The sequence below is a fragment of the Achroia grisella genome, unplaced genomic scaffold (genome assembly GCF_030625045.1).
Source record: "Achroia grisella isolate CSIRO2021 unplaced genomic scaffold, CSIRO_AGI_Agris_v1 utg445, whole genome shotgun sequence".
Lineage (NCBI taxonomy): Eukaryota > Metazoa > Arthropoda > Insecta > Lepidoptera > Pyralidae > Achroia > Achroia grisella.
The window spans coordinates 1,371,925-1,383,950 of record NW_026712860.1 but is presented as its reverse complement, the minus strand read 5'-3'; the positions used below and the strand labels follow the sequence as shown (position 1 = coordinate 1,383,950).

Below are 12,026 nucleotides of genomic sequence, written 5' to 3'. Positions count from 1 at the left end.
CATGGTGGCACACATACAAAAAAATAGCATAAAATAAGCACTTGACCTATTTTTTTAAAAGAGACCTTTTTATGTCTGTTTACACAATAAATTAATTTACAACACTTATACAAAAGATTCCCATAAGTACCTATATAAAAAACTACAATTCGAACATTTATAGGAGCAAACTTCACCTATTTGTTAAAAGAATTGTCGATATCATTTATTTTAATATATCGAGTAATATACAGAATTATTATTCCGTTACATTGATAAGTTCTGAAAATTGACAATATATTTTTTACACGCACCCTTGGATTGTAGTATCTGGCTGTATTTGTTAGATCTATAACAGCTCCCAACTTAGGTACGTCCCGTAGTAAAGTCGGTATATCCCATCTGGAAAAAACATATTGAATAAATAGATACAGAATACAAATACATATTATTAATATACAGTAATCGAATATCACCTATCCACCCTTCTTTCGCACAGATTTAGGTCATATGCATGTATTATAAATATAAACTTGAAACTGGAAGAAAGTATCTAAGTCAGTGAAAACTGTAAAAATACATTGCGTCGTTTTGAAACATGCAGAGGATCAGAGAGACAAAAATTGCAACCTTGTGATAGGTACTAATTGAAGATGTAGTATAAATATATATGCAAATGTGAAATACTTCAAAAAAAAATTAAGCCCATACATAAACGAATGTCAAATTAAACTTTTTCAATTATCATATCATCATTACGACAACAGGAATCAAAGGTTAAAAACAGCACTGTCAGTTTTTCAATTTGCATCGTGTCTGTCCGTCTGAGCCTTACAACGTAGAAACTAATGTAATCTATATATCCTCGCATTCTTTTGCACAAGAATTATATTGGACGATATTGTGATATAGAAATAAAATTGTGCCATAATTACTTAGTGGATTTATATCATTTTGTTTAATTCCGCTATCATTCCTAGATGTGAGACCACAAAAATTAGATCAAATTCTGACTATTAGATCTACAACCATATTGCGACGCGTATTCCGCCTGCAAACGAGGCACCATCAGGCAATGAATAGAGTTTGAATATAGTTAGCACAGGTAATGTAAAATTTCATATTCATCCATGAAAAGTATGCAATATGTATTAGTAGAAACGGTCAATAAAAATGCTTACATGTAATTAATTTCATTGTTGCCTTGCTGAACATTCTGTAACAAATAAAACGCATAATAAGTTAATACATATTATATTATCTACGGTTAATACAAATAATTATAATATGAAACAAATTATTTACACGGAATAAAAAGATATAATAATATTTATGATCAAATAACTTATATATAATTATGTAACTGAATCGATTGTCTTTACTTATTTTTTTTATATTATATAAAATATGATTATAATCATGCTTCTTGGAGTTTTAAAGATTATTAAAAAATGTAATGTTACTAGTAAAAGCTATTTCCAAACCCCAGTAATATACATTTTCATGCACTGAGATACCTTTTAAGGACCATCAAATGAAAAGAAGTAATATTTAACGTTGTGTACGTAACTAGCTATTTTAATGAAAGTTTGAAAAACGTAATATATTGTTAATTTCACGAAGTTATAGTTAGATTTCTATAGAGATTTAGTTTAATTTACTTAGCTCTGAATGACCTCTGCTACATCATATTGCCTATTGTGCCAGTTGTGTCATAATCAGAATATTTGGTAAAGAAGACGTACAATTTTAAATTTTGTGTCGGAAGCTTAGGACGTAGTTAATAGAGTAATAGTTTAGTTAATAGAGCCATTAACGCAAACTTACAGGCAAAGTTACAGACAATGGCCGTGGTCTACTTTGAGAAAGCCGCACTTGGGCGACGCTGTGGTGATAAGGGGGCAGATCAATCATTAGTAGCCCTACCTGACCGGTGTCATTGAACTTCAGTGAAGAGGGCCACCTGACGGGATCAAGTTTGGACACATATACGAAGCATAGATTTTAATATTAGAAGTCCCTCATAATTGAAGTATTAATCCAGAGAAAATTAATGTTTTTTTATAAATTGATAACATATATTTAAAAAAGAATGATACATTTGTTGAGCATGTGATTGACAAAGACAACAATCACATACAATATAAATAGGTACAAACGAATAAAAACTCTTTTGTTTTTTCAAAATCAAGACTATTCACGTTTTGGACTCACAAAAACGAATGCATTCAGCATTCGGTTTTTTCAATTTACACAAAAATTATTGATAAGTCATTTGAATTTAAAATAACCACATATAGTCCCGAAATTCTCTCGACATAAATCTCGAAAAACCCATCTTTGTTTCACCGCAGGCTAAAATTATGGGAAAAAATCAATTTTACCCCAAAATCACCTTAAATAAAATGTCAGGTCTCATAATAATAGGTTGTTAGATTGGTCATAATTTATCGACGGTGTTGACAAGATGTAAAAAGATGAAAAAGATTATGGAGCGCCAGGCGGTGTGTCTAAATGGGGTTAATTTTCAATTTCGATTCTTCGGTGGCCTCACTAAAATATGAGGCGATTTAAATAAATTCATACACTTATAGTACCGAGAAATGTGCATAAATTTTGGATATTGCTACTTGACATGCCTTTGATTAACATTTCATATAATCGATTAAAATTAAACAGTAAAATGGAAAGTTGCCCAATTTTAATACCGAATACCGATGTTTTTTTATCTTCATAGGAGGTACTCAGAATCGGCGCAATAAATTCATCGCATAACAAGCTTGCATTCGAAATAAAAGCCTGTTAATTACCATATCATATAAAAGCATGATAGTACATAAGACGCATTATTTTTAAGTCGGCCTGCGTAGACTAAAGAAAAAACATATTTTCTAGCTAACTATGGTCTGTATGAATCTTAAACTAAGTTGTACTTGGTTCTGTAGTTAGAACCGCTATTACTATTCCCGTTTGAATCTGACATTTTATGATATCCAAAGTGATCGTAAATATATTCGACGTAATTTTTAAACAGGTACTTAAGTAATACAAGTGGAGTATAACACATCATTTGGAATGTTTTTTAAAATACAAAAAAATATAATATGTGTGATCAAGATCAAACATTGCTTTTTTTTGTAAATACCACAAAAACAAGTCAATAAATAACACAAAAATAAATTACTACAAAAGCCTGAGTAAATTTAAACAATCGTGTGATCTGGGACCTTTGCCGCGATTTTCAATTAACCTTAAAGCAGCGGAACAAATAAAATGCCAAGACAAAGAAGTATATTGAAACCGCCAATATCAGTGTAAAAAGTGCGGTAGCACACAACCTTTATGAGAAACTAAAGAAAATAAATTCAATTTGACCTGATTGCTACTTTGCTGTGATAACAATAATGAAAATTATGAAAGAACTATTATTAAGCAACTTTGAAGTTTATTGTACTAATAATTGATTTTATTATTGCTATATATACATATTTGACTAATTAGTGATAAAATTCTGCGATTTCATATGAACAAACAGTATTACCACACACCATCTACAGACTACAAATTAACGTTCTTGTAATAACATTGCAAGCGATATATATATATATGTTTCGTCGCGAACTTTCTAGATTAATTTTATCGTTAGTTTTTTTTTATATATACCCTCAATATCGATGTTTATTACTCGCAACGCATAGCAATAGCAGTCGTACAAGCTGCCATGCACCACGCCCAGTTGTATCTGTGACTACGGCGCGAGTGTATGTCTATCGTTTCGAAAATTATCTCTGCATTCAACCTCACCTCACGTCTTCAAAGACCGGATCTACCGAAGGTGGATGTTCATCGAAGGCATTAGCAGAACAAGGTACGTGTGTGCATTATATTTGCTATTGTCAACGAGTTTTTAGAACATCGATTTATTCGTATACGTAATAGTCCCTATGTAGCATAAAGCCACCGCTATTTCGGATTGGTGCGAATGCTACATCTTTCTGGTGCCGAAACCCGGGACATTCCGCCTATTCGGGTTGTTGTGGTATTTTCTGGTTAAAGTGTAGGTTTTAATCTTACAGGCATATAATCGCTATAAAAGTAAATATATATATCGATATAAATATCCTGTGATCAATTTATACGCTCGTTTATACTACCGCACAGGTTAGGTATAAACCGTGTTCTTTGTGTTTACACAAATAGATAATTAATTTGTGTTTATTTTCTAATCGATACCTATCCTATCTTCACCCTACCTTCAAAGCTGTGTGAGCTCGAAAACCGGTATTTGTTCTATTATTCATCTAACAATTTATCGTATTTAATTTCTTTTTTTTACTTATCATTTCGTATGAGTATATCTTACAATTATTATTTATCGTTTTATATTCACGCTCATACTCTAGAGATAGACCGAGGCGCTAACTAATTATAATTAATATTATAATATCACGCTTATTTTATTTCGGAGCGGACAAATTAATTAACTGTTTTATTTGGGATATTATAACAATTTTAAATTCACGCCTAATAGATTTTTAGGGTTGACAGAGACTTCAAAAATCTTTTTTTTTTTTAATTTTTTATCGTGTTTAATTAAATCGTGTTTTTTTTTTTTTTTATTAATTAACTCTTTTATATAATACAAATAATCATGTCACTTTTAACGAAGCACACTTCTCGTAAAGTAGGTACTTTGAAAAAATCGAAATCGAAATCTATCGATAATGATTATACTGTACAGGACTTAGCGTCATTGCGCAGAAAACGGACTATTGCTTATAAACGGTTGTCTAAGGCGTTGGAAATCGGTAAATTGGCTTTAAGTGATAATTCTCAGCTTGATTTGTTTTTATCATATCATCAGGAAGTTAAACAAATCGCATCAAACTTCGAAGACGCTCATTTTGTAATTATTCGTTTATTGGATGACGAGGAAATCGATGATAACGAAATACAAGAATCTTTTGATGATATATATTTTCAGGTGTTGTCAATACATCGTTCTTTAACTAAAAATGACTCGTCCCATATCCCAAAAGGCTCATCATCAAATATTCGTTTACCTAAACTCATCCTCCCGAATTACTCGGGCAATATTAAATTATTTCCCGAGTATATTGATACATATAACGCATTGATACATAATTCTACTTCTCTTTCGGATACCGAAAAGTTTCATTATTTGATATCTTCTCTGAGCGGCGATGCATTGGCTGTAGTGAAGACTTTTCCTATGTCTCACGAATATTATCGGGATGCGTATGAAGCACTTGTTGCCCGTTATAAGTGTAAACGGACCTTAGCTTTCACGTGTTGGAGAGATATTCTCAGTATCCACTTTAAATATACTAACGCCTATGAATTTCAAAAATCATTAGATCAGTTTGAGGAGAATTTAAGTATTTTAAAAACACTTGACTTGCCAACTGCACATTGGGATTTCGTTCTAGTTTATCACATTTTGTCGAAATTAGATAAAGACCTACGCCGAAGTTTTGAAGAAAAATACTCTGACATCGAATTACCATCATATGATCAGCTCAAAAGGTTTTGCGATCTAAATGCGAAGCATTACTGCGCGATACTCATTTTTTGGACTTGCATCAAACAAATAAATCTTTTCTCAAAACCGGTACGCCTATGCAGTTTCAGCCCAAACGGATGAACGTGTCACATACACTTATCGCCGCAACTGATGCCACACCCGCTGACAACAAAAGCGGTTTGTACTATGCAAAATGTTCATATTGCAATGAGACACATTCTATATCATCATGTCCCGACTTCCTTCAAAAATCACTTGAGGAACGTATGAAAATTGCCAATGACAAACATTGGTGCTTTAATTGTCTGAAGCCCTCTCATCAATTAAAAAACTGTACTTCTATTTTCTCGTGCCGCACTTGCAAACGTAAACACCACACCTTACTCCATCGCGATAAAACTATCGAATCAAATCCTATCTCATCTTTGGTTTCAAGGTCTGAATCAAATACAACTGTATTACTGGCAACTGCAATCGTTCAGGTTAGAGATGCTTCAGGTAATCTGCAATCGTTTCGAGCCTTATTCGATACGGGAAGTCAAAGCAATTTCATAACGGAATCGGCCATGAATCAGTTAAAGCTAAAACCACGTCATTCAAACGTGAGCGTTTCTGGACTGGGAGAAGCAGAAACTTCTATAACTGGAGGTATCACGTGTTCCATAGCTACTAACGATCGTGTTGTATTTGATACTGACATGTACGTGATTCGAAAAATTTGCGGTGATCAACCAATCGCTCATTTAAATACATCAAATTGGTCACACATTCAATCGCTGCCGTTAGCCGATCCTGGTTTCGATATTCCAGGACCAATCGATATCTTGTTTGCTGCGAACGTATTTGTAGATTCGCTTCTCGATCAACACATCAAGGGTGGTGTTAATCAACCTACGGCGTTTAATTCTATTTTTGGGTGGTTACTGTTAGGTAAAACTTCATTGTCATCTCATACGCTTTTGCATTCAGTTCCAAATATAGATATCGATTTAAATTCTCTCGTTCAACGCTTCTGGGAGCTGGATTCCTTACCGTCTTCTTCAAGATTGACTCCAGACGACGAGTTATGCGAAAAGAAGTTTATTAATGATCACACTCGAGACATCTCTGGACGATACATGGTTCGCATCCCTTTCAAGGAAAATACGGAACCTATTTTTGAAGGTTCTCGAAATCTCGCTTTGCGAAGATTTTATGCAATCGAACGAAGACTTTCTCGAGATTCCAACTTGCGTTCTCAATACACAGACTTTATGAGCGATTACATTGATAGTGGACACATGTCACTTGTCCCAGCAAACGAAGTAGGTTTAGGGAAATACTACATCCCTCATCATTGCGTTTTACGTCCTGATTCTACCACTACTCGTCTTCGAGTTGTTTTCGACGCTTCGGCAAAGGATTTAAATCATCGGTCCTTGAATGACACTCAACTCATCGGGCCTAAACTACAACGAATATTGTATCAATTCTTTTGCATCTCCGGGAACATAAAATAGTTTTCATGGCTGACGCTCGACAAATGTATCGACAAATTCTTATATCCCCTGACCACCGTGACTATCAACGCATTTTTTGGAGAAATACGCCGAATGAGACACTTCAAGAGTATCGTTTGAACACAGTCACTTATGGGCTTGCTTCGTCTCCATATCTCGCATGCCGTACTTTACGACAGTTGGCTAAAGACTGGGGAAACTCATACCCGCTTGCTAAACAAATCATTTTATCGGATATTTATATTGACGATGTTGCTACTGGATTTCAATCACTAGAAGCTGCTCAAGAAGCAAAATCACAACTCATTGCTCTTTTTAGTCATGGATGTTTTCAACTTAGGAAGTGGATAAGTAATGATATGCGATTACTGTCGGATATTCCTAAAGAAGATTGTTTAATGGGTTCCGTATCGCTTGACAACACAGAAAGTGGCATTTTTAAGGTTTTAGGTCTCAAATGGGATCCCTCGTCTGACAGTTTCCTTTTTGAAATACAGTCTTTAGATCGACCATGTACCAAACGTTCGATTCTTGGCGAGCTTGCTCGTATTTTTGACCCCTTAGGCTTTCTTTCTCCTGTTACGATCCAAGCTAAATGCTTGATTCAGAAACTTTGGGTTCTCGGCGTCAGTTGGGACGAAACTCCACCTGTTGAAGTTGTTAACTCCTGGAATACCTATCGCGAGCAATTACCATTGTTAGGTGCACTCAAGATTCCACGGCGATTTACATGTACTGATGCGAGATCATGTGAACTGCACGGCTTCTGTGACAGTTCAGAGGCGGCTTATGGAGCAGTTATTTATCTACGTGTTTCTGATTCAAAAGGCAAAATCAATGTATTTCTTGTCTGTTCTAAAGCTCGTGTAGTACCTTTAAAACGTACCTCGTTACCTCGACTGGAACTCTGTGCAGCTGTACTTCTGTCGGACTTATATAAATTCGTACATGACGCGTCCATAATTAATATAAAAATTGATGCTACGTATTTTTGGTCTGACTCGACAGTCGTTCTTTCTTGGTTGCGCTCTCATTCTTCTCGTTGGGCCACGTTTGTAGCTAACCGTGTCAGTCATATTCAAGATATTACACCTGCTGAATGTTGGCACCATGTGTCCTCTGGAGATAATCCAGCGGACATATGTTCCCGTGGACAGTTTCCCAGTGAAATTGTCGGCAATGAGTTATGGTGGGCGGGACCTTCATGGTTATCGAAGGATTACACATTCTGGCCTCCTTCATCAATTACAATAACATATGAAGATAAAAGTGTTATGGAAACTGAAACACGAAAATCCATTGCTTTAACGTCAAACACTATCATTGATCCTACAAAGTCTGAAGATATAATCAATAGCTCGCTAAATCGTTTCTCATCATTGTCAAAACTTATTAACGTTTTTACCTATATTTATCGATTTATCAATAATACTCGCAACCCTAATCAGGCCAATCGTAATTGTTACCTGAATAACGTCGAAAGACATAATGCATTAATGCGTATTGTTAAACACGTACAAAATGAATCGTTTGTTAATGAAATTTTATGCCTTAAATCTCAAAAATCGTTACCTAAACCGTTTCGGAAACTCAATCCGTTTATCGATAATCAAGGTATCCTCAGGGTGGGCGGAAGAATATCGCAATCTGGTTTAGAATATGAACAAAGACACCCTGCTTTTCTACCATCCAATCATCAGTTAACGTCATTGATTATAGATTTTATCCATCGTAACTATTTACATCCAGGTATAAATACTACAAATTTTTTATTACTGCAACAGTTTTGGATCGTTTCCGCAAAACGTATCATACGTCGTCAATTAGCGAAATGTATACAATGTTACCGAACTAATCCACGACCTCTACAACCTTTTATGAGCAATCTTCCATCTTACCGTGTTAACCAAGTGAAACCCTTCTCGGTCGTCGGTGTGGATTTTGGTGGGCCTTTTAGAATAAAGCTTGGTTCTCATCGGGGTGCTAAGATAGATAAAGCATATCTCTGCTTGTTTATCTGTCTGGCCACTAAAGCGGTACACCTCGAGGTGGTGTCGACACTCTCTACTGAAGGCTTTGTAGCTGCTTTGCGTCGTTTCATAGGACGTCGTGGTAGATGTAATGTAATACATGCGGATTGTGGTACTAATTTCGTTGGTGCTAGAAACCAATTGTCAACTTTAATGGAGCAAGCGTCTAGTGCACAAAAAATTGAATTCAAATTCAATCCACCATCAGCTCCGCACTTCGGCGGGGTGTGGGAGATTCAAATTCGGGCAGCCAAATCTCATTTATATCGTGTGGTCGGTAATCAAGTTTTAACGTTCGAAGAGTTATCTACTCTTTTTATACAAATTGAATCAGTATTGAATTCACGGCCACTATGTCCCATTAGCTCTGACCCTAACGATTTATCAGTTTTAACACCTGGACATTTTCTCACTTTAGAACCTCTAACAGCTGTTCCTGATCTATCAAATACTAAAGTTACTCGGCTTCATCGATGGCAATTGTTACAATCTTTTCATCAACATTTTTGGTTCAGATGGAAGCACGAATATCTTAATTCTTTAACGCAACGAGCCAAATGGACCAAAAATTCTAAACCGTTAAGTATCGGTTCGATGGTGATTATCAAAGACGATAATCGTACTCCATTGCATTGGCCTCTAGCTCGAGTTGTTAATCTATTGCCAGGAGCCGACGGAATCGCTCGGATTGCCATAATCCGAACCGCGAACAATCATACAATGCAACGACCACTAGTTAAGTTATGTCCTTTACCTATAGAGGATTAACCAAAATCGTTGTCTTTTAGATTTCTTTTTTTTTATATTTTTATTTTATTTATAGTTATAGTTTCTTTCATCGTCATTTCGTTTCTAAGATGTCTGTTTAACAATGTTACATTTTTTTTTTTTAATAACCAGAAAATACCATAGGCATTTTGGTAGGCGGGATGTTTCGTCGCGAACTTTCTAGATTAATTTTATCGTTAGTTTTTTTTTATATATACCCTCAATATCGATGTTTATTACTCGCAACGCATAGCAATAGCAGTCGTACAAGCTGCCATGCACCACGCCCAGTTGTATCTGTGACTACGGCGCGAGTGTATGTCTATCGTTTCGAAAATTATCTCTGCATTCAACCTCACCTCACGTCTTCAAAGACCGGATCTACCGAAGGTGGATGTTCATCGAAGGCATTAGCAGAACAAGGTACGTGTGTGCATTATATTTGCTATTGTCAACGAGTTTTTAGAACATCGATTTATTCGTATACGTAATAGTCCCTATGTAGCATAAAGCCACCGCTATTTCGGATTGGTGCGAATGCTACAATATATATATATATATATATAGAATTAAATATAAACCGACCGAAGCTGCAATAAAACTGCAGAGATGATTTGTGATCATAAATCGAGTCCATTACAATATTAATGACAATCGTAACTCTTAATCACAACTCAAGTCAGAATACACCGATATGCAGCTACAATATAACTTAAACAAACATTTTTTTACACAACCTATCTACATTATTTTCTTGCTACAAATCGTCTGTAAAGGTTTCAAAATAATGCAGTTCTCAAAAAAATCTCAAATGTTCGTTCACATATTTACACATTAATGTAACTGTTTGTATTCGGTACCAGCATAACTTTACTGATAATCTAAATGTGTATGTATATCACTGTTATTAATGTAGCAGTATTTTATAACTAATTAATAATATAATGTCCTTGATAAAAATTGATTATCCAAGCATCTTTGCAGATGACATGCATAAATTAAACATCAATGAAAAATGCACTGGACCTTCACACAAAAGGACGGAATCGTTAATAAAATAATCAACAATACTGTTTAATAAATTCTCGATTGCCCGCTGACAATAACCATATAACGAGACATGAGCATAGCATTACTTACACGTGTTGTACACAGTAATAAGTGTAAATTTATGAAATATATAGATAAAAGCCAAGATGTGACGTAGAGAAAAAAATATCTTAAAATTATAAATTCAATGTTTTATTCCAATCAGTCATTTAAAAAACATATATTTTACTTTGCATCATACTATTTTTTTTATAGATTATTTTAATAAAAAAAGTGTTCGACTAAACTATTCATATTCCGCTGTTTACATTGTTACATTTATATCGTAATTATTTTCTGATCAGTATACATGCAATTATACAAGATGCTTATAAATCAAATAAAGCCAGCATCGTGACTAAAGTGATTCAAGCAGTGTTATGTCAGACAAAAAGCGACTTCAAAAAAAGAAACTGAAGTCGGACCTCCCATCAAATTACAAGTGGCAAACTCCTGACTTATCGCACGATCGCATGTCGACAAAACGAATAACACCTTCGTTACACCTCGATCATATTTGACAAATGCGAGGATCAAATAATCGCAAATACAACACGACCGCAGTGTAGCGATATTCAACCAATAATACAAAGGTATAAAGATCTAATTACTTCGGCATTTATATTCGCAATTCACGCGATAAAGATCTGGGTATGTTAAGTGACGACGAAGATTATATTAAATTTAAGTAGTATACTTGTTTATTACAATAGGCAAAGATCGATTTAATTTAAAACAATAATCCATAACGAGTACTTGATAGTACTTTTTTTGTTAGCCACTTAATATTGCTATCCTCTTTAACTAGGAAGTACGAGTGGAACCGTTTAACGTGACTGAAATCATTGTTCGTAATATTGTACATTTATGTTTATTAAAATAAAATTGAATAAAGACCATAATTGTATACTATATGTGTTAAGCAAAGATTAATAAATAGTATATTGACAACAACAGACTACGTTATATTTCAGTAAGTATTAAATTTCAATTTACACTATTCTGAGAACAAATCCCGACCGCGGGCAGAGTTTACGAGATTACATGAATAGCTTTGTAAGTGCTTATCGTAATCCCAACCAAGTAACTGTTAGAACTTTCTCCAAATAATCCTGA

At 34.6% G+C, this 12,026-nt stretch overlaps 1 protein-coding gene across 2 annotated transcripts in view; it reads right to left on the bottom strand.

Annotated features, from left to right (window-relative positions):
• The window catches only part of LOC131845026 (RNA/RNP complex-1-interacting phosphatase homolog), a 67,557-nt gene that overhangs the window by 29,242 nt on the left and 26,289 nt on the right, over positions 1-12,026 (bottom strand). For both annotated transcript variants that reach the window (XM_059194044.1, XM_059194045.1), the window contains exons 3-4: positions 1,161-1,195; positions 294-381 (exon numbers count right to left, since the gene is read on the bottom strand). In XM_059194044.1, coding sequence (XP_059050027.1) covers positions 294-381; positions 1,161-1,195 — 123 coding nt within the window. The remainder of the gene's footprint in view (positions 1-293; positions 382-1,160; positions 1,196-12,026) is intronic.